Genomic DNA, 24,044 nt, shown 5'->3' on the forward strand with positions numbered 1-24,044 from the left:
TCCACGTCCACCTCCCAAGTTCAAGCAATTCTCCTGCCTCAACCTCCAGAGTAGCTGGGATTATAGGTGTACACTACCATGCCTGGCTAACTTTTTTGTATTTTTTTTTTTTTTTTTTTTTTTGTGAGACGGAGTTTCCCTCTTGTTACCCAGGCTGGAGTGCAATGGCGTGACCTCAGCTCACCGCAATCTCTGCCCACTGGGTTCAGGCAATTCTCCTGCCTCAGCCTCCCGAGTAGCTGGGATTACAGGCATGCGCCACCATGCCCAGCTAATTTTTTGTATTTTTAGTAGAGACGGGGTTTCACCATGTTGACCAGGATGGCCTCGATCTCTTGACCTTGTGATCCGCCCGCCTCGGCCTCCCAAAGTGCTGGGATTACAGGCTTGAGCCACCGCGCCCGGCACTTTTTTGTATTTTTAGTAGAGATCGAGTTTTACCCTGTTGGCCAGACTGGTCTCCAACTCCTGACCTCATGATCCACCTGCCTCATCCTCCCAAAATGCTGGGATTATAGGTGTGAGCCATGCGCAGCCTAAAAATACTTATTTAAAAATAAGTTTTCCTTCCTATGTGAAGGAGATGTTTAAAAACAAACATCTGTTTTGCTTTTACTTGGCCTAGTAACACTATGTCAAGCTTGACTGAGAAATAAGTTATTTTTGCCAAAAAGTCCTATAAAATAAAAAATTTACATGGGTAATTTTCTATATAATTGAAGCTTTTAGAGCCTTTTTTCCTGAAAATTTTTTAAAAATTAGATTATGTACTTCTTTTCGTTAGCATTATGCTCATGACTCAGAATTTCTTCAGGCTATTTAGATATAAAGCTGTTGGTTTATAAAATAAGAAGCACCAGATTTCTATGTGTTTTGGATACCAGAGTATCTGCTGTTAATAATTTTCCTGGCTGTTAGTGATTAAAAAAATAGCGATAGCTATTAATATGCTTCCATCTAGCAGAGCTCCTTATTCTCGTTTAAGTTTTGCTTTTAATCTTCTGTGGGCTGAGAAAACATCAAACTGGTGAGAATTATGTATATATCCAGAGCCCACTGCCTGAGTTTAAGTGTGAGATTTGCCACGTGAATAAAGGGCATGAATATCAGTATCTGTTCTAGTTGTCCAAAAGATTTGGGTTTATTTTCTGGTTTTGGTTATGTTTCAGAGAGTAGGATTTGTCAAATAAATAATATGCTATATGTACATCAAAGAGCTAGTTAAATATTAGGTACTTTCCCCCACTTCCATTATTCCAGGCATGAGACCTTTGGAAGTTACTAGGAAGCAGATTTTACTTAAGCAGAAAAATAAATATTTTTAGTTTCACAGAATGATACCCTGAATTAAGCTCTGTTCCATGAGTCTAATCTTAGCTCCATGACTTACCAGTTACCTTTTCAATCCTCTCCACATCAGTGTTCTCATGATCTGAGATCTACTTGCAGAGTTCTGGGATCCGCGGGCTGTAATTTGAGGGCTCAAGCAGAGGCTTAATAGAGAGGGAATTTCTTTTTTTATTATTTTTTATTGTACTTTAGGTTCTGGGGACCATATGCAGATCATACAGGATTGTTGCATAGGTACATACATGGCAAGGTGGTTTGCTGCCTCCATCCCCCCATCACCTATACCTGGCATTTCTCCCCACATTATCTTTCCCCACCCTCCCCAACCCCCGCTTTCCCTCCCCTAGCTTTCCTAACAGACCCCAGTGTGTGATGCTCCCCTCCGTGTGTCCACATGTTCTCATAGTTCAACACCCGCCTATGAGTGAGAACTTGTGGAGAAAGGATTTCTTCATCAGTGGGAGGTCAGACTGAATGACCTCTAAGATGTATTCTTTTGTTTGTTTGTTTGTTTTTGAAAGGGAGTCTCACTCTGTTCCCAAGCTGCAGTGCAATGGCACAATATCGGCTCACTGCAACCTCGACCTCCCAGGTTCAAGTGATTGTCCTGCCTCAACGTCCTGAGTAGCTGGGATTACAGGTGCATACCTGCACACCCAGTTAATTTTCATATATATATACATTTTAGTAGAGATGTGTTTTGCCATGTTGGCCAGGCTAGTCTCAAACTACTGGCCTGAAATGATCGGTCCACCTTGGCCTCTCAAAGAGCTGGGATTACAGGCATGAGCCACTGCAAGTGTATTCTTATTTTAAATTAGGTAATTCTTGACTCACTTCTAGAAGACAATTCACCTGGATCTATCAAAGTAAAATATAAATACCCAAGGGAGATAATGGCTTATCTGTTCTAGCCTACTTTTCCATTTTTCCCAAGTCATAAGTTGAGAGTGCCATTCTTGGAAGTCATTGTTTTCCCTTTCCTTTTCCCCAGGCCCCAAATTTAAAGCCATTAAAAGTTTATGAAGCAATGAAATGAATTAAGGAAGACAAGTTTAAATATGATCATATTGGGTGTGGTGGCTCATGCCTGTAATCCCAGCACTGTGGGAGGCTGGGGCTGGTGGATCACCTGAACTCAGGAGTTTGAGACCAGTCTGAACAACATGGTGAAACCTGCCTCTACAAAAAGTACCAAAATTAGCTTGGTGTGGTGGTGTGTGCCTGTAATCACAGCTACTTGGGAGGCTAAGGCAGGAAGGTGGCTTCAGCCCAGGAGGCGGAGGTTGCAGGGAGGTGAGATCATGCCACTGCACTCTCATCTGGACAACAGAGCCAGACCCTGTCTCAAAAAAGGAAAAAAAAAAAAAAAAGAATTATAAAAGTGGTTGTATTGAGCTGGTTATGAATTCTCTTTGTAGCAACAGTTGAGTTACTTCGAAAGAAGTTAATTGAAGGGGAACACCATGGCTTGCTGTTTCAGGTAAAGTGTCTGTGATACGTGTTCACTTACTGTGGAGGAAATTATTCAGTTCATGTAAGATTTTGAAGCTAATGTAGAATATACGATGACTTCAATCATTAAGTTAAATAACCCATTTACAAGAAAATGTTTTGGTGGACTTTGTTCTCTTATGTGCTTAAAGCATTTAGCAGAACAAGAAAGGAGATCTTACATTAGTGAGTGGCTACTGAAAATCCCTTCTAAAGAGGAAGTATTTCAGAATTTTCTTTGCCCACCACTATATATATCTATTAGTAAAGAGCCAGTTTTTTTCAGTCTTGGGCACCTCCTTTCTGATAGTAAGAGCATATTATTTAATTTATAATATGCTGAAATTTTGAGTATTCTTGAATAGGTTTGATGGTTACTATCTCTTTTTTCTATCTCATATTTGAATTAAACTTTCTGTTTCTCTCTGTATGGGTCATCTCAAGATATCTCTGGTAGCGTTAAGTGTATTTCTTTCCCTTATGATACTTGGTGAACCTACTTTTTGTTCAGAAATGAAGAACATAAGGGAACAGCAAGGTTGGCACTAGAGGAAGATGATGGAGGAGGAAAGAAAGAAGGGTGGTATTTGCATGTATCTGTTTCCAGGACATCATGCAGACACATCTGTTAAAGCAGGAAGAAAAAAATCGTGGAAGATTAAGCTAGGCAGAATGCCTAAAAAGCTCTCTGCAATAAGTTGAGCTAGAAAAACCTCCATATCTAAAGATGTTTTAATCATCTCAAGAACACCAACAACATTTTCTGTTACAATATAAATACGATAGATGTGAATCTACCTCTTGGATTAAGGCCATAGTTTTTATAGCTATAAAATGTTCACAGACACCATTTTCATTACTCTGAGTTACATCTCTAACAAGCTTCTTTAGCCTCTGCCTGAAGATATCAATGACAAAGCCATTCAGTTTCTTGTTCCTGATCTTCAGATTTCATTCCTAGGTCAAGTAATGGGTAAAATACAATGGGAAGTTTACAATTACAAAGGTGTTCCAATGGAGTAGAATACAAGATAAAGAACCTGTCAGTTTCACCCACTTTAGGCTGTGTCATATCTTCTGTTAAGTCTAATGTATTTGGGGGTCTTTGACCTTTTCATCATTCTGTCTTTGAATATACTCTAACATTTTCTCTTGACAGAGCTTTTTAGATGAGGAATTTCCTCACTATGATTCCCTCTCCTGCAAAAATGCAATTCAACAGCCTCTTCAAGAAAAACTGGTAATTGCAAGCTTTTTGAAATTATTTAGGTAATAATTGTGAATCAATAACTATCCTGTACTAAAAAGCTAAGTCCAGTCTGTATTAGGAGCCTTCAAACTGTAAACTATGTTGCTTTTATCAAGAGATTATCAAATGAGGCAACAGATAACTATTTTCGTAAATGTACATATACACATACACAAACCTGGTTGGTTCTTTGTTGCCCAGGCTAGAGTGCAGTGGCTTGATCTCGACTCACTGCAACCTCTGCCTCCTGGGTTCAAGAGATTCTCCTGCCTCAGCCTCCCAAGTAGCTGGGATTAGTCAGGTGCCACCACACGTGGCTGATTTTTGTATTTTTAGTAGATACGGGATTTCCCCATGTTGGCCAGGCTGGTGACCTCAAGTGGTCCACTCACCTTGGCCTTGCAAAGTGCTGGAATTACAGGTGTGAGCCGTCAGGCCTGGCCTGTTCTACGTTTTTTACTTGCAGCATCACAAAGAATTATGTAACAAAGTCTATTTCTCTATACCTCTTTCCTCAAAACCTTTGTTAGCATTCTGCTAGATTATTACATTGTGATTTTCAAATAAGAATAATAATTTACTCATATGTATACCTTTTGCTTAAACACTTGAAAGCTTCTTTACTTGACATTTATTTTCTTCTTGATCCCTCTCACAGGCTCATTTGAGACTAGTGATATTCTTTCTACCTTTAAAAATGGAGGTAGTAGATTATGAAATATAATATGTTACATTCCTTTAGGTGGCTAATAATAATTGGTTTTCTGTTCAGAAGCGGTGTTGCCACAAACTGTATGGTGGTCAAGAAGCAAGAATACATCAGACACCCCTGACCTTGAAACATACATGCTGGTATACGCCTCTGCTGGGTAAGCCCCTCTCCAATACCTGCTCAGACACAAGAAGGGGTAGAGTTTTTTTTTTTTTTTTTTGAAAGGGAAAATAAATAATTATTATTACATTTGTATAGGAAGAATTGTTGAATACTTGGATATTTATCACTGAATTCAGTTAATCAATATATATTTGAGTACCTACTCTGTGCAAGGCACCATATTATGCATGATAAAGAATAAGTCCTGGCCAGGCACAGTGGCTCGCGCCTGTAATCCAAGCACCTTGGTAGGCCACAGCGGGTGGATCACTTGAGCCCAGGAGTTCGAGACCAGCCTGGGCAGCATAGTGAGACCTCATCTCAAAAAAAAAAAAAAAAAAAGAGTAAATCCTAAAGTAGCTCACAGACTAGTAAGGAGACAAGACCTGGGCTCAGAGAAGTCAAAGATGATTCCATAGAAAAGGTTCAAGTTGAACTGGCCTTGGAAGATTAGTTGGCTTTAGAAAAGTGAAAAGCATCGAAAAGGTATTCTAATGGGTGAGAGTAACATGAGCAAACAACACACAAAAAAAAGAGAAGTAAGAATGCAGAAACCTTGGTGTTTGTAAAAGAGCCAAAGGTAGACAAGTCATTTTGAAAACAAAAGGATTCAGGTTGAGATACAGTAGAATAGACATTTGGAGAAGGAAAAGTGGGCTGTGGGTCAAATTGGTGAATTATTACTCAATGCCAAGAGAAAGAGCTTTATTCTAGGAAATGGTCAAAGTAGTGACATCTCTCAGCACAACATGGATGCATTTAAAAGCCAAAATTAATGTCTAGTTCTGAAATGACAAAATAAATGATTATCAAAATAAATTTAAGAAGGAATGAAGAGAAAAGTAGAGTGATTTATGGATCATTTAAAATTTGAGGAGGAAAAACTCCTATTATTACTAATGGAGCGTCTATTTTGTGTCAGGCAATATAGATTAGTGCTTTTAGAGATACTCACAGTAACTCATTAACCACCACCAAGAGTGGGAGTTTTTAAAGAATGCTTGCTGGCCAGGTGCGGTGGCTCACACCTGTAATCCCAGCACTTTGGGAAGCCAAGGTGGGCAGATCACTTGAGGTCAGGAGTTCGAGACCAGCCTGGCCAATATGATGAAACCCTGTCTCTACTAAAAATACAAAAATTAGTCAGGCATTGTGGCATATACCTATAGTCCCAGCTACTTGGGAAGCTGAGGCAGGAGAATCGCTTGGCCCCAGGAATTGGAGGTTGCAGTGAGCCATGACTGTACAGTCCAGCCTGGGTGTTGCAGCAAGACTCCATCTCAAAAAAAAAAAAAAAAGAAAGAAAGAAAGTGCTTGCTATGTGCCAGATACAGTTCTATGCTCTTAACGTATCTATTAACTCATTTAATCCTCACCACATCCCTATGAGGTAGATGTTAATGTAATTACCATTCAAGAGATAAGGAAACAGAGGAACATTGAGTTAATAATTTGCCTAAGGTCATCTGTCACTTTATACATAAGCAAACTGAGGCTCAGAGTGGCTTAGTTACTTATTCAAGGTCACACAAATGGTATGTGGCAGAGCCAGGATCTGAACCAAAAATTTCTGATTGACTTTAAAGCCTATGTTTTTTCCTTTAAACTCTGCTGCTTCCTATACTCAGAAACACATATAACAAGACGGTTTTCCCTAATGAATGATTTGTGATCTCAACCTATATCCTCTATCACTCTTTGATGGGTTCTAATTATGATGCCTAATGCTTTTCTCTTCTGGAGGCTGCAAAGTTGTTCTGTAAAAGACCAAATAGTAAATATTTTAGTTTCTGCTGTAACTACTCAATTTTAGTGTTGTATCACACAAACAGCCATGGACAGCGTGTGAACAAATGGGTGCAGCCATGTTCCAGTAAAACTTAACTTTTTAATTTTTTGAGACAGGGTCTCAGCTTGTCACTTAGTGGTAGAAACACAGCTCATGGCAGCCTCAACCTCTCAGGCTCAAGTGATTCTCCTGCCTTATACCCCCAAGTAGCTGGGACTACAGGCACATGCCACCACATCCAGCTAATTTTTGTATTTTTTATAGAGATGGGATCTTGCCATGTTGCCCAGGCTGGTCTGAACTCTCGAGCTCAAGGGATCCACCTGCCTTGGCCTCCCAAAGTGCTGAGATTACAAGCATGAGTCACCACAGCTGGCCACAGTGAAACTTTACAAAATCAGGCAGCGGGCTGGATTTTTGCCTGCTGGCTATAGAGTGTTGTTAATCCCTCTAGCTGCTTAGTGGCAGAGGTTTTCTGGCCTCTCCTATACTTAAAAAAATTTTGAAATTATGATTTTTAATATTATCAGAACTAAAATTATTATTTTATATTTATATATATTAATATTGCTATCATTATTCCCAAACACTTTGTTAAAATTAAGCATTTGACATTTTCACCCCCTGTGACTAGGCATCAAGGGAGTTTATGTTAAAATGTTAATAGAAGTGGGTTAACTTACTTTTTCAGAATGGTTCAGTCTCTCAAGAGGGAAAGACTTCATGCTTCAATATAGTTTGAACCAGAAATTGGTCTCTATTTTGATTTTTTTTTTTTCTTTTCTACTGCAGATGCCTTATCTCTGGATAGTTTTACAGCATTTCCAACTCTGGAATCAACACCCTTCTCAGGTGTAGCCAACCGAATCCATGCTTTGTGTGAAAGGCCCACATACGGAGAAGTAAAGGACTGTGCTTTGGATGTAACAAGACAACACAAGTAGGTTGCGAGCAAAGTTTATTTACTCTACTCCTCATGGGTGAGCTAGTCACATTACCTTTTAATTGATTGGATTTTTATGACTTGAGATGACATCTTTATTGTGGAAGTTCTCTAACTTCCTGAAAATTTACAATTTCTCTCTCTCTCTCTCTTTTTTTTTTTTTTTTTTTTTTTTTTTTGATGTAGAATCTTGCTCTCTTGCCCAGACTGGAGTGCAGTGATGCAATCTCAGCTCAGTGCAACCTTTGCCTCCCAATTTCAAGCAATTCTTATGTCTCAGCCTTCCAAGTAGCTGGGACTACAGATGCATACCCTCATGCCCAGCTAATTTTTGTCTTTTTAGTAGAGATGGGGTTTCACCATGTTGGCCAGGCTGGTCTCTTAATTCCTGGTCTCAAGTGATCCACCCTCCTTGACCTCCCAAAGGGCTGGAATTACAGGCATGAGCCACCACACCCAGCTGAAAATTTACAATTTTGAGATAAAGTTATTGATGTAGTTTTCTTGGAGTGTAGTCTTCTTGCTTTTCTTGAATTTCATGATATCCACTCTAATGCTTAAAAGACAAATTAGACAAAGATGTTTCTAATTTTTAGGAATACACCATAGACTGCTAAGTTAACATAGGTAGGTTTTGATCATCATTCTCTTTCTTTCATACTCAAGGTTAACACATCTTTGGGAACCTCTCCTTCTCCCTGCACACTACCCTCTTCCTCTTTAAGTACATAGACTAATCTTCCAATCTAAAGGAAAAGCACACTCACCAATGGAGTGTTTTTTCCTACTGTAGTCTCAAGGCCACCCTTCCGATACCAGATGTATGGGAGTTTTTTTCCCACACTCCAAGCAATTTTCCACACACCCATCACTTCTCCAGCAGAAATGAAATGGGCGTCTAGTAATTCAGTTCAATTCCAACATTATCTACCTATGAACAGCTTCAGATTCCACAGGTTAAGGGCTCAGTCCCACAAGGTTGGCCCCTACTTCAGACACCACTTACAAGTCCCAGACTGTGACCTGTGCTTCTGACCACCTCTCTATGAATTGGGGGTTCCCATGACCCCCTTCTTGGGTTCAAATAATTTGCTACAGTAGCTCACAGAACTTAGAGAAACACTTTACTTACATTTACTCACTTACTACAAAGTCTATTTTATTTATTATTTTATTTATTTTTTTGGAGGCAGGGCCTCACTCTGTCACCCAGACTAGAGTACAGTAGTGATTTGGGCTCACTACAACCTCGACTTCCTGGGCTCAGGTGACTCTCTCACCTCAGCCTTTTGAGTAGCTGAGACCACAGGTGCCCACCACCACACCCAGCTAATTTTTGTTTTGTTTTGTTTTGTTTTGTTTTGTTTTGTTTTGTTTTCGTTTTGAGACAGAGTCTCACTCTCGTACCCAGGCTAGATTCGCAGTGGTGTGATCTCGGTTCACTGCAACTTCCGCCTCCCAGGTTCAAGTGATTCTTCTATCTCAGCCTCCCAAGTAGCTGGGATTACAGGCACATGCCATCCCACCAGGCTGGTTTTTGTATTTTTAATACAGACAACGTTTCGCCATGTTTGACAGGCTGATCTTGAACTCCTGACCTCAGGTGATCGGCCCACCTTGGCCTCCCAAAGTGCTTGGGTTACAGGTGTGAGCCACCGCACCCAGCCTTATATTTTTTGTAGAGACAAGGTTTCTCCATGTTGCCCAGGCTGGTCTTGAACTCCTGGACTTAAGTGATCCTCCCATTTCAGCCTCCCAACATGCTGAGATTACAGGCATGAGCCACTGTGCCAGGTGGCAAAGTCTATTTTAAAGGATACAAATGAACAGCCAGATGAAGAGGTATGTCAGAAAGGTTTGAAAATGTCTCAAGTACAGGAGGGTCTGTCTTTGTGGAGTTAGGGTGTGTCATCTTCCCCGCACATGGCTATGTTTCAATTCACCAAATCAGAAGCTTTCCAAGTGTTGTCCTTTAGGGTTTTTATGGAGGCCTTGCTAGACACAATTAATTAAATCATTGGCAATTGGTGATCGGCTCAGCCCCTCTCCCCTCCCAGGAGTTTGGTGGGTGAAGTTGAAAGTTTCAATCCTCTAACTGCAGATTGGTTCCCCTGGCAACCAGCCCCTCATCCTAAGGCTATCCAGAAGCCCACCAAGAGATACCTCTTTAGAACAGAAGATGCTCCTACTACCTAAGAAATTTCAGGAGATTCAGGAGCTCTGCATCGAACACACCTATCACTCAGGAAATTACAAAGTTCTTAGGCACTGTGTATCAGGAACCATGGTCAGAGACAAAAATGTAAGAATAAAGATTCCCCTAGCACCTCTGTCTACAAGGATTTTAGGAGTTCTGTCTCAGGAACTGGGGGGATAGAACAAAATATCAATGACATCCTGCTAAGTTAACTTAGGCAGGTTTTGATCCTATTTCTGTTTCTTTCATGTTCAAGGTTAACAAGCCTTTGGGAACCTATATCTGTCCCTGCCCCCATCCTCCTTTGGTGCTCATTTGCACCTGCCTTTTTAAGTGTACAGACTCACCTTCCTTAGAAAACATTCAGAAATGTCAGTGCAATTTGTGAGGACCTAATCTACCTCAATAAAATTTTCCTTCTATATTGAGGATGAGGAAGGCTGGCTTTGAATTGCAAATGCTTCATTTTCATTTTTGGCTGGATTCTCTGTTATTTGTAACCTCTGTCTGATGGAGGTAGGAACTCTCTTTCATAATGTCTTACTTAAACCATGAACTTAATTAGAAATTTGATGACATTGGGAGTGGGTGTAGGGAAGTGGGAACTATGTTATTGTTTAGTATCTGCTAAAATTTGCAGTTTTTCCACCTGAAGTAAATAACTCTCCTTTCTACTGCCAGGTGCCCAGGCCCCACAAGTGGCCCCAACCAAGGAACAAATCTCTCAGGCTGCATCAGGATGAATGATGAGCCGAGTATGGAAGTGAGTATTGGACTGGATTTTAGTTTCATTTTCAGCATTACCATATCCTGCTCTTCTTCTATTGGTATTCTTTTTCACTTTCTTTTTTTTATTTTTTAAGTATTATGGATATTTTTATAGCAAGTTTGAGTCTGCTATCCCAAAATTCAGATGCATAAGAAATAGCAACCTTAGATTGAAATCAAGAAATTAAAAATTATTTAATTTGATGGCTTTCTACCCTGTGTTTTGTATATACTGTGGATTATATAATCAAAAGGAGATTTCGATAAAGTGGGCTCAATTTCTGTTCGAGAGGCAGGCTGGTTTGGGACTTAAATTCACTAATGACTGACTGTAAGAAGCCTCAGATCCTGTTGATTCTCCAAGTATAGGGGTCAAGTCTGGATAATCTTTGAGGGGCTGGTACCCCTTTGTCAAAAAGACCACAAAGCTGGGCCATGCCCATGACTAGTCATGTACTAATTGGCAAATTTAGGTGTTAATGCCACTTTTCTACCCAAGAAGAGAATAACGCTAAATAACCTGAGAAAGTCAATTAGGTCATCATTGAGATGTGGTTGGATTGCCTTTCTCAGTCTGCAGTGTGAGCCTAGTGATCTCAATCAAATGGAGCAGGTAGTTCTGTTTCAGTCCATCATTATTCTTTCTTTTACTTTTTTTCTTTTTTTCTTTTTTTTCTTTTCTTTTTTTTTTTTTTTGAGATGGAGTCTTGCTCTTTCACCCAGTATGGAGTACAGTGGTGCAATCTCAGCTTACCGCAACCTCTGCCTTCTGGGTTCAAGCAATTTTCCTGCCTCAGCCACCTGAGTACTGCGACAACAGGCGCGCACTACCATGCTCAGCTAATTTTTTGTATTTTTAGTAGAGACGGGGTTTCACCGTGTTAGCCAGGATGGTCTCGATCTCCTGACCTCATGATCCACCTGCCTTGGCCTCCCAGAGTGCTGGGATTACAGGCATGAGCCACCACCCCTGGACTCTTTTATATTTTAATTGAGATATAACTCACCCACCAGACAATTCACTAATTTAAATTATTCACTTAAATGACTTTCAGTATATTCAAAGAGTTGTACAACCATCACCACGATCGATTTTAGAATACTTTGATCACCCCAGAAATAAACTGCATACCCATTGGTAGTCTCTCCCTATTTCCTCCTATCTCAAACCCCCAGCTCTAGGCAACCACTAATCTACTTTCTGTCCTAAAGATTTGCCTATTCTGTACATCCCATATAAAGGGAATCATACAATATGTGCTCTCCTGTGCCTGGCTTCTTTCAATTAGCATAAGGTTCTCAAGGTTCATCTATGTCATAGCATGATATCAGTACTTCATTCATTTTTATGGCTGAATAATATTCCATTGTGTAGATTCCACACCACATTTTGTTTCTCCATGCATCAGCAGATGGGTATTTGAGTTGTTTCTACTTTTCGGCTATTGCAAGTGACACTATTAAGAACATTAGTGTATCGGTTTTTGTGTAAATATGTTGTTTTTTTTTTTTTGAGACGGAGTTTTGCTCTTGTTACCCAGGCTGGAGTGCAATGGCATGATCTCGGCTCACCACAACCTCTGCCTCCTGGGTTCAGGCAATTCTCCTGCCTCAGCCTCTTGAGTAGCTGGGATTACAGGTACACACAACCATGCCCAGCTAATTTTTTGTATTTTTAGTAGAGACAGGGTTTCACCATGTTGACCAGGATGGTCTCGATCTCTTGACCTCATGATCCACCCGCCTCGGCCTCCCAAAGTTCTGAGATTACAGGCGTGAGCCACCGCGCCCGGCCATGTAAATATGTTTTTAATTCTTTTGAGTGTATTCCAGTGGCAGAACTACTGCATCAGATGGTAACTCTATGTTTAATGTTTTTGAGGAACTGCAGAAGAGACTTCCAGGGTGGCTATATCCTTTTACATTTCCAACAGCAGTGTATGAGTATTCCAGTTTCTCTGTATCCTCACTAAATACTTGCGTATTTTTTATTAAAGCCATCTCTGTGGGTGCAAAGTGATACCTCATTGTATTTTTTATTTGCATTTCTCTAATAATTAATAATGTTGAACATCTTTTCAGCTATATATTGGCCGTTTGTATAACTTCTTCAGAGATGTGTCTACTCAGATCCTTAGCTCGTTTTGAAGATGGGATTATATTTCTTTTTACTGTTGAATTGTACAAGTTGTTGTTATTCTTCCTGTTAAGTGTGTGTATGGCAGTTTTGTTGTTGTTGTTGTTGTTGGTCATAAATACATGTCTGGTTGAGTAGCTAAGGAAAAGAAAGAAAAAGGAAATAAATCTACTTTGCTCTTACCTGGAGGCCAAGGCGGGTGGATCCCTTGAGTTCAACAGTTCAAGACCAGGCTGGACAACATGGTGAAGCCCCATCTCTACTAAAAATACAAAAATTAGCTGGGTGTGGTTGTAAGCAACTATAATCCCAGCTACTTTGGAGGCTGAGACAGGAGAATTGCTTGAACCCAGGACGTGGAAGTTGCAGTGAGCTGAGATTGTGCCACTGTACTCCAGCCTGGGTGACAGAGCAAGATTTCATCTATAAAAATAAAAATAAATATAAATTCAAAAATTTTAAAATATATTTTGCTCTTACATAGCAGTTTTTTATAAAGTTTTAGTAAAGGAAGTTGAACTTGGAAGCTTACAGGATGTTTGGTTATTAGTAATTTCCCTTTTATCTGGCACTGATTTTACTAAGAAGGAGGAAGAAACAAATATCAGTTGTGTGCCAGGAACTTTGTACAAAACCATTTCCACATGCCATGTGATTAATCTTCTCCACAATTCTCTGCTTTTTACAAAGGAGGCAACTGAAGTTGAGGGAGTTAAATAACTTGCCCATAATCACTCAATTAGTAAGTAGCAAACCTGAGATTAAAATTCAGATTTGTCTAGCTTCAAAGGATGCCTTTTTCATGACCACTCTTATTACACTTAATTTAGACATTTTAATCATAATCACTTAGTGTTACCTTGAAAGTGGTTTTTTGGCTAAGAAATGTACTGCCTTTTATATGTAAAAAGACCTCCAAATTGACTCTGGGTAGGATATGTGACTGAATGGTTTTGTCTATGGTCTTGAGACTCATTAAGAAATAGGAGCTGGGCCCAGCGCTGTAGCTCATGCCAGTATCCCAGCACTTTGGGAGGCTGAGGTGGGTGGATCACCTGAGGTCAGGAGTTTGAGACCACCCTGGCCAATATAGCGAAACCCCATCTCTACTAAAAATACAAAAATTAGCCAGGCATGGTGGCAGGCACCGGTAATCCCAGCTCCTCAAGAGGCTGAGGCAGGCGAATTGCTTGAGCCCAGGAGGTGGAAGTTGCAGTGAGCAGAGATTGTGCCATTGCACTCCAGCCTGGGTGACAAGAGCAAAATTCCATCTAAAAAAAAAAAAAAATAGGAGCTAACATCACAATCGAGCCTCCAATCACATGCTCCTGTAGGTTTCCTGAAGGTTTTCTTGCTGTATTCTGTGCTGTTTCTTCTGGAGTTTGCAACAGTCCTGGAATTAGTCTGTTGGCTGTACCTTGTGACTGATACCACGAATTCTCAACCTTCCCATTCCCAGTTTCTGCTCCACTGGAGAATTTCGACAGCCTGGTAACTGTATTCTCTGCCTCTGCCCCTTGTCTTTTGAGAAACTCCCCTCCTCCCATCATTTTATACTCACATCGTCTCGTAAGCAAATAGAAAGCTCTCTTTAGAAAATGCTTTTCTAAGCATTCTCATTGGCAAAAAGTACAGGGAATTAGAGTAAATATAAGATATAAACTATTTTAAAAACATAATATACGTTTATCATTCCAATGGACCCCCCCAAATGATGGGTGTTTTCTTAATTCCTCAGCTCTAAATGAAGGTTTTGTCAATCTCTACACTACAGCCTTATTACAGCTTCACTTGGTATTTGAGTCCCTCTCTAAACTGGTTGCCATCTATCTTTTTAACCTTTATTTTCCCATCATTGTGTATGGTTGTGCCTGTTCCTCAGCCAAATCAGGTAGCTCATATTGTCAGAATATATCACACAAACCTGTTTGTGCTGTTTTCTTTGCCCAGAACAATACATGGTTTCCATTTGTCAAAATTCTATTCAGCTGTCAAGGTCCATTTCAAAATCCTATAAAAACTTTTTTGTGGTAGCATAAAATGTTGACATCCAAGCATATCCAGTCCTTCTTGAGGTGGAAATCATGATGAATTACGAGTGGGGAGATGAGGTTTTTCTGTGGGTTGGCCTCTGTGTGACTCTGGAAAAGTCGTGTTTTCAGGCCTGTTTCCTTGTTTCTCAATGATCCCACTTAGAAAAAAACTAAGCAGATTCCCGTCTTTGAGACCCTCGCAACTCTCTGCACCCCCCATTTCTTGTTACCTGTATGCTGGTTTGCATTGTAGTTACTTACTTTCTTATATTTATTTGTGTATTAGGTGACAAAATGGCTGGACAGTGCCCTTATTTGGCCACGCACATGTAGCACCCTGCATAGGATTGCATACAGTAGCTGCCATTAATATTTGTTGAATGCCTATTTATTTAGGTTGTACTCACTACAAGGTCTGTTTAAAACACCGAGAGAGAGCACTCAGCTAGCTTACTGCTTTCTGACTCGTTTCTTTAGACTGGTGCTCCTAAGAACTTGAGATTTACTTTCTGTTCCTTCCCCGTAATCACAGAGGAAGCTATCTTCTAATATCTTTTCCAGAAGGCACAATGCAAAGATAAAAGTGAACATCATTATTCATAATCAGGTTTTTGAGAGAGTAGAGAATGCTAACAAGATTAATGTCTCAAAAAGAACATCTCATAGTAAAATAATTTGGAGCCCTGTTTGGGACATTCTTGAAGAAAAAAGAACTTCTTTATTGACCCAATAAATTAGTTTATTTGGGATATTTGGGTATAGTTAGGAAAGAAGGAAACAAATTATTTTCAGTCCTTATCTTTTGGAGATTCACTGTGAAATATTTATGGACAAAAATGTTATGATGTCTGGCATTTGCTTCAAAACAAGGCAGGTGTAGGTTTGGAGGGTGAGAGTTTCAAACAAGGTTGGCCATAGGTTGGTAATTGTTGAATCTGCATGATGGATATACCAGGATTCATTAGATACTTAATTCTGTCTACTTTTGCATTTGCCTGAAATTTTTCTTAGTAATGGCCTAGAATCTTTACCCACATAGCATAGGCTGTAGAACGAAGCATACCTAGATTCAAGTCTGACTTTATTACTTAGGTGTGTGAACTCGGACACATGGCCTAACCTGTGTGAATTTGCTGTGTCCCCGTGAAAGAAAGACATTGATTTTCATAGTTCTTTTGAGGATTCAAATAAACACTCACAAATATGTTACATACATACATTTCCATAGATCTGTATCACTGTTTCTGACCTAACCAGTCCATGGAAAAGACCAAGTAGGTCAGTTATATTTACAGGCAAGACACTGCCTCTGTGTGCCTTGTTTCCCCACTTGCTGATGACTAAGAAAGTCTTTCTTTTCAAGGAGTTGCTTCCCGACATTTCCAGTAATCTCCAGAGGAGCATACTGAATATATCCCTGTGCCTCAGTGACTAGTGGCTTCTAAGCAGACTTTTAATCTCTCAAGAAAATGTGGCGCAAAGAAGCTGGTTTCACCACTCACATCTCCGCAGTTCTTTTGGTTTGTTGTCCACGCTGTTCTGTGACAACAAAATTGATTCTTCCTTCCACTGTACTTCAGTCTCAGCTCTGACCCCACCAAGATACTCTGTAATGTGTGCAGAATACCTGGGTCATAGTAAGCGCTCAAAAAGAAAACTAGCTGCTCATATCACCCAGAATCAGAATTATCAGCAGCATGAAGGCAGAGGGTATCTTGAAACAGGCCAGTGATCTGGAGATGAGTTTCTCTGTTTTTCTTTTGGCTTTTTAAAAAAAATTACATATACCAAATATTAAGTGTCTTGTCTCTCTTTGAGTTATCCTTCATGTTATTACATGTTTTTGTCTAAGATACACTATCACTGGGAGGAGGTGATTTATTAAGGCCAAGAACAGGATCAATTTAAAAATATCTCAGATGTTCTGGCCATGGTTTATCCTGTTCTTTCAAGTTGTGTGTGGGTGCAGCATTAATAACCTTGGAGAACAAATAACATTGCCAGTTGCAAAATTGGAACATGTAGAAGTTGACTGATAACTGTATTATAAATGAACCTGAAAGTGGTGGGTGTGTCTTGTAGATCTGAGGGTGTGGTATACTTTAGTTAGGACTAAAAAAAAAAAAAAAAAGGCAAACCTATAAGCAAATTTAGCTTTGTTTAGGTTCCAGTAGTTCTAATTGTTTAAAATTCAACTTAGCATTCTTCCTCTTTTGGGGACATTTAAACAGACACTGAATCAAATCAGAAGTAAGTCTATATAGACTCTTTTTGTTACTTTTTTATTCTCAGAAAATCACATTAATTTATTTAACTATCGTCAGTTGCCTAAACTGGATCAAATAGTGAACATTACATTGGAATCATAAATGTTTATTAGTACAAGGTTTCTGATCACAAAATCTGTATTTTAGTATTTCATATGAAAGAGCAAAAATAAAGTAATCCCAGGAGATTAGGTCAATTAATCATAAAAGTTATTTTTTATTGTTGTTCTTCTATCAAAATATTGAAATAATACTGCCGTGTTTGTGTGTGTGTGTGTGTGTGTGTGTGTCTCCTGTGTTTGCTGACCCAGCCCATGGGAGAATCTGTTTCATTTTTTCCATGAGTACCTTTGCTACCTCACCCTACATTAGACTCTTGCTGTCAAAAGCAAATGGGCTGGACCATGGATTTTTCATGTAAATGTTATGCAGGTTAATATTTGAATGGCTTGGACAGAAAGAGCGTTCTCCCTGCTCTCTGCTGTTGGCATGTGTTAGATTCATTGACTTGAGCCAATCTTCTACATGTAAGTAAATCTCTCATCTGAACTTTCTTATGCTTGATTTTCATTGATTTTAAATTATATCTAGTAGATTATCTTTCTCATGATCTGTCCAGCTGTCACAGTTGGTGTGTGCTGGTTTAAATAGAGGTGACTTTAGAAGCTGGAAGAGCCCAATTGTGGAAAGTTTTTGCCCCAAGCCTTTGAAGGCTTCATCTTCAGTTTTCATGAACTGTCCATCCTAAATCTGAAACCAGATCGTTTTTAAAAAATCTTTACTTTGGTTTTTCGTGTAAGAAGAAAAAAAATCTCATTAGACCAAACTTAGGAAAACTCAGGATTGGGATATGTTGTATATTGGGTTGTTTTCTGATCACTGAGTTTTATAAAGATGAGTGATTTGAGAATAATATCCAGTTGCTTACCTTGCTACTGTTTCAGAACAATGTAGTAATATATGGCTGCTAAACATAGGCAATTTCTCCAAAATCACATAATTAGTTCTGTAATCAATAAATATGTGTATTTATTGAAAGACTTCTAACTACAGTGTTTCACATCTAAGGCATAGGGCAAAAGAAGGCATAACACAGAGCATAAAAGCAAATGTGGCTGATATGTAACATAATGGAGGCAAACCGTATTTTTACTGTATTTATTACTTTGACTTTACATCATAATTAGACTTTTTGTTTGAAAAGGTTTGCAGAAATGATGTGCTCCCTTTTCACCAAACTGGAAACTGGTATAATGGATTAGAAAATAAGAACTGCATTCTCTTTTTCTCTTTCATATTTCTTAAATATGAATATCCATAATTTTGACAGATACAAAATGAAGGCTTTTCTGACAACAGTGTTTTTTAGTTATAGTGTAATAATAAATGTTATTTCATGCCACACATAATAACAATGTTTTTATATGTGTTAGAATATTAACCTTTATTATTATTAAGAAATCAATTCTTATTGATTTTTATGAAATGTTACACTCAATAAAACTGAAGGATATTTAGTTTTCTCCAATTTTTATAGCTTCCTTTCTTTTGTTTTCTTTTTTTATTTTTTGTAAAGCAAGATCTTGCTCTGTCACCCAGGCTGGAGTGCAGTGCTAAGATCACAGCTCACTGCAACCTCAACCACCTGGGCTCAAGCAATCCTCCCGTCTCACCTTCCCAAGTAACTGGGATCACAGGTGTGTGCCACTGTGCCCTGCTATTGTTTTTAGTAGAGATGGGCTATTGTCATGTTGATCAGGTTGTTCTCAAAATCCTGGCCTCAAACAGTCCGTCCACCTCGGCCTCCCACAGTATTGAGAATACAGGCATGTGCCACCATGCCTGGCTCATTACACACATAACAGTATAGTTAAATAAACGTATACAAATTACCAATACAATTTATTTAAATATTTTTAAAATAGGGCAATTACAATTTAAGGTACAATTTCTCTTTAAAATTTAATTCAGGCCAGGCGTGGTAGCTCACGCCTGTAATCCCAACACTTTGGGAGGCCGAAGCAGGCGAATCAGGAGGGCAGGATATCGAGACCATCCTGGACAACATGGTGAAACCCTGTCTCTACTAAAACATTAGCTGGGCATGGTGGTATGTGCCTGTAGTCCCAGCTACTTGGGAGGCTGAGGCAGGGGAATTGCTTGAATCCAGGAGGCAGAGGTTGCAGTGAGCCAAGATTGCACCATTGCACTCCAGCCTGGTGACAGAGCAAAGATCTGTCTCAAAAAAATAATAATAATAAAAATTCAGATATCCCCAATCTGTTAATTCTGCTCTGTGCATATTACTTTCCTCTGTGGCATGTTGCTTGTAAGTTATAGAGTAGGGCTTGTATTATATATTTCTCTCCCTGTCTGGCCTACATGCTTCTTCAGGACAAGAACAGTGGTTTTGTATATCATCTTTAACCCTTGTCACTGTTCCTAGCACAAAGTGGGATTTGGATGAAAGTTTGTTGAATTAAATTAAACTGATGTCTTGAGGAGCTTCAGTCATGTATGATCTGACCCAAAGTCATTTAAGGCAGAGACAAAATGAAATTAAAAAGGTTGACCAACATCACTGATACAGGAGTGTTAGGTATAAATTCTTGCTTTGCAAGTTTATTGTGGATTTTTCTAAACATGTGAGGTGAATATCTTAAAAGTTTATAGTAAAATCATGAAAAGTCTTTTCCTCTCCAGTAGCCTGGGTTAGGGTATGCCCAAGTTGGTTTTGTTTACAGTGGAGAGCACACAATATTTAGTTCGATATGTGTTTGAAAGCTGGCTCCACCATTCTGACTGGTCTCAGGAAATTACTTTATTTACTGGCCTTCACTTCATTACCTGCAATAAGTAAATCTTTTCTTGCTAAAACCTACTACTAATGTTGTTGGGAGAATTAAATGAGATGATACATTAAAGGGCTCTCGTAAATTTTAATGTGCTAAACCTATATAAGTTGCTGTCATTGTATTGGGTAAATACAAATTCAGCAAACCCTTAGTAAACCTGTAGTTGTCTGTGACTATGGGAGTTACTTTCTCGGAATGATTCTAAATACCGTGTGTGATATACAATATTCCCCCAGGGGTATCGATTGTTGGTTGTGACAGTTAATAAGTTCTGCTTGATTATGGAATACCTAAATGCCTAAATGCCTTCTTTTTACCTTGTTCAGGCTTTCGATATGTCTGAATGATTTCAGTTTTAATTTATTGAATTTCAGTTTATTTTCTGGACTAAATCAAATAATTAAAATAATATACTAGAAAAGCTTGTTATTAGAAAGGAAACTATGTTCTCACTGTATTTTTTGAAAAAGAAAGTTGTACAACCTTAATGCCTTAAAGTTACCCCCAAAATAGGAATTCCTTGTAGAAATTAAGAGGTTCATGTGAAACTTTCAAACACTTGCCCTGGCAGACTGGGACTATAATTTTGATAAGCTCTTTTTGGGCATCAAGTAGTAGGTGCTGATTTAGATGTAATCCTTCAGATCTTTGAGAAACTGATTAAGTTTGAAATGCATGATCTTTCTAACTAGAAAACTGAGATCAGTTTTAAAATCACCAGGTCAAAAATTTTAGGTTGAGTAATATTCACACACATAGAAATGTTTTATGCCCTTGTAAAATTTTCTGTTTAAAGAAAACTTAAGTTTATGAAATAAACCCTATCTGCCCTTTGAGTTTAGAATTTGTTTTGCCCAAAATTTTTATCAGGTTTTCTTTAAATATCAGACTTGTAAATATACTTAGTATTGGATTTTTGGGTAAATACAGCTTTGAGGAAGTGTGTATATCCATCTGCCTTATACCGTCCCATTCCCATATAATTTCCAAAAGAGCAGAGTAAATATGGGTTCATTTAGAATTGTATGAAAATGTTTGCTTAAAACAACTTCTTTGGAATGGAAAATGTCAAATCGTTGAACCTGTGTCTCCTTTCTTTTTCTTTAAGGAGAATGGTGTTGAACGCGTGTGTTCTGAGAGCCTGCTGCAGTCCAGGTTTGCCTGTTTGTGTTGTGTTTGTGAATTCGTATGCATATTTCATTGGTTTTAAGAGAATTATTTGGACCTGACACTCCAAAATATTTTTGCTATCTTTTTGGCAGGGAACATTCATCACTACCGTTACCCAGACCCACTTCATCGACAGACAGTACTATAACTTCAAGTGGTAAGTGGATTTGGAAATAATATTAAAATAGAGTGTTAGTATTATAGCTTTCAGCCTGAAGTCCTGTGGCCTGCTGGGGTGTGTACAAATGAGAACGTAGGCAAATACTCTTTTTGCATAGTATTCACACCATTTGTTTCTTCCTGTTGACAGATCCTGGATTAGAAATTCTGAATATGGCTACTTGTGACCTTGACAGTAAGAAAGAGGAGGATACAAGATCAGCTTCTCCGATGATAAAGGCCCAAGGTAAAATGTTGACAGGTATAAGCATCATTTTCATTCTAAACACTAACCAAGTCTATAAGCTAGTGAAGCAGCTATCCACACTAGCTCAATAATATTAATATTATTTTTTCGTAAAATAATTCTTATAAAATAATTTTGAACATGTAGTCTGCAGAAAAGAAGTCTAAGTGGTAACTAACCATGGGCTTCACATATAAGGATGGTACCATTTTTGTTTTCAATTTTATAGGCAGAACAAAAATTATGATATATTGTAACAGGACAAATATTTCCTATGGCAAAGATTGACTAGAATTTACTGGTTTTCAGCTGTGGCACAGAAGAAACATCACCTGCTTAGGAAATTCTTGGAATCCTAGTTCAAATTTATCAGGTTAGAAGGATGGAGCAATTAGCCACGGTCTACCCAGAGGCAAAAGGACTAACCAGGTGGTTTGTTAGGTCCTTTTCTGCTACTTGACTCTGAAAACAAAATAGTTATTCTTGACCATTCTCAGTGAGACACCACTTTAGTAAACATTCATGGGAGGAATAGGCTCTAATTCCCACTAAAAAAAAAAAAAAAAAAAAAAAAAAAAAAAAAAAGTCAATTGAGGAAAATTCATTGCATTGTTTAAAGTCAACATTTAAGTTTGAGATGTAGGTGCCAAACTAGAATAGTCACAAAATTGCAGAAATGGAATTCATTTCATGGGTTAATTACAGAATGTCTTTGTATTCCATCTCACATCGAATAAGTACATCTTTTAAGTGAAGATACACCAAGGTTCCATTTTTCACCTATTGTATAGACAGAGATGCACAAGTTTGATTATACTCTGTTGGTAAAGTTGGAAGGGCAAAAGAAAAGTGCCGTAGGAAATGTAACTTTGTGTTATAACTATAGCAGTCCCCTTTTATTCATTGGGGCTGCATTCCAAGACCCCCAGTGGCTTCCCAAAACTAATGATAGTGCCCAACCCTATATACAGTATGTTTTTGCCTATATAGACATACCTACAATAAGTTTAATTTGTTAATTAGATATTAACAACAAGAACTAGTAATAGAACCATTTTGACAATATATTGTAAGAAAAGTTAGGTGAATGTGGTCTTTCTCTCTCTCTCAAAATATATTATTGTAGGTCATATTTTCAGACCATGGTTGACAGTAGGTAACTGAAACCGCAGCAAGTGAAACCTTGGATGGGGGGTACTGTAATATGAAGAAAAATGTTCCAGTCGCTATCAAAATGTTAAAAGTATATATCCATTGATACAACTATTCATCTTCCAGGAATTTATCCTATAGATAATATGTATACACATCCCAAATGACATATGCAAAAGCTTATATATTGCAGCGTTATCTATAATGACAAAATGTGAGAAACAAGTTAGAATTTCTACCAACAGAAGATTATGTTTTGGCATATCCATGTAATCGAATACTAATTTGCAGGCATAAAAACATAAATAAGGAGACTTTTTTCTTGCAATTATATAAAAGGACTACTGTTTCTTGGGGGGAAAAGTACAGAATGTTATGGATAGTGAACAAAATTTTGTTAAAAAAGGATAGAAAAAGTTGGGTTTTGGTGTAGGTGGGGATGGCCTTGCTCTGTTGCCCAGGCTGGAGTGCAGTGTTACAATCATAGCTCACTGCAGCCTCGACGTCCTGGGCTCAAGCCCTTATCCTGTCCCAGTTTCCTCAGTAGTTGGGATTACAGGTGCAAGTCATCATGTTTGACTAATTAAAAAAAAAGTGAAGATGGGGTCTCACTGTTTCCTAGGCTGGTCTCGAAGAAAAAGTTTTTATGTATGCGTAAAATGTCCCTGGAAAACTAGACAAAAATTAGTAACATTGTGTCTAGGGAGATAAACTGGATTTCTGGAAGTCATGGATGGGAGGAAACATTTTCGCTGGAAAAGATTTTTACACTCTTTGATTGATGAACTGTATGAATCTACTATTTGCCCTAAAAACTTTTTTAAATTAAAATAAAGGCTGGTCATGTGGCTCATGCCTATAATCTCAGAACTTTGGGAGGCTGAGGCAGCAGGACTTCTTGAACTCAGGAGTTCAAGACCAGCCTGGGCAACATGGTGAAACCCTGTCTCTGCAAAAAATACAAAAATTAGCTGAGCATGGTGGTGCATGGCTGCAGTCCCAGCTACTTGGGAGGCTGAAGTGGTAGGATCGCTTGAGCCTGGGAAGCAGAGGTCGCAGTGAGCTGAGATCGAGTCATTGCACTCCAGCCTGGGTAGCAGAGTGAGACCCTCTGAAAAAAAAAAAAAAAAAAAAAAAAGGAACTAAAAATTTTCATAGGGAAAAAAATTGTATAGCTTTGAAGAAACTGCTTACCATTTTATTCTTATTTCCATATAAATTTTACAAATATAATACACGCTTTAAATACTAAACCATATTTGTATCTGCTGACCTTTGTGCCTGCAGTGAACTAAATGTAGGACAATGGATTGAGTAAACAGGAGAATAATTATCCGGTACATATCAGTACAAATAAAGT

General features: G+C 38.6%; 1 protein-coding gene across 5 annotated transcripts in view; it reads left to right on the top strand.

The window, feature by feature from the left end:
* The window catches only part of IRAG2 (inositol 1,4,5-triphosphate receptor associated 2), a 107,725-nt gene that overhangs the window by 55,474 nt on the left and 28,207 nt on the right, over positions 1–24,044 (top strand). The window contains exons 20-27 of one of the 5 annotated variants that reach the window (XM_074402929.1): positions 2,772–2,833; positions 4,004–4,084; positions 4,866–4,962; positions 7,549–7,696; positions 10,578–10,659; positions 21,065–21,111; positions 21,219–21,283; positions 21,437–21,532. In XM_074402929.1, the coding sequence (XP_074259030.1) occupies positions 2,772–2,833; positions 4,004–4,084; positions 4,866–4,962; positions 7,549–7,696; positions 10,578–10,659; positions 21,065–21,111; positions 21,219–21,283; positions 21,437–21,532 (678 nt within the window). The remainder of the gene's footprint in view (positions 1–2,771; positions 2,834–4,003; positions 4,085–4,865; positions 4,963–7,548; positions 7,697–10,577; positions 10,660–21,064; positions 21,112–21,218; positions 21,284–21,436; positions 21,533–24,044) is intronic. The other 4 variants (XM_074402926.1, XM_010337315.3, XM_074402927.1 and 1 more) reach the window with 4 other exon arrangements.

Source organism: Saimiri boliviensis, chromosome 7 (assembly GCF_048565385.1).
Source record: "Saimiri boliviensis isolate mSaiBol1 chromosome 7, mSaiBol1.pri, whole genome shotgun sequence".
NCBI classification, from domain to species: Eukaryota; Metazoa; Chordata; class Mammalia; order Primates; family Cebidae; genus Saimiri; species Saimiri boliviensis.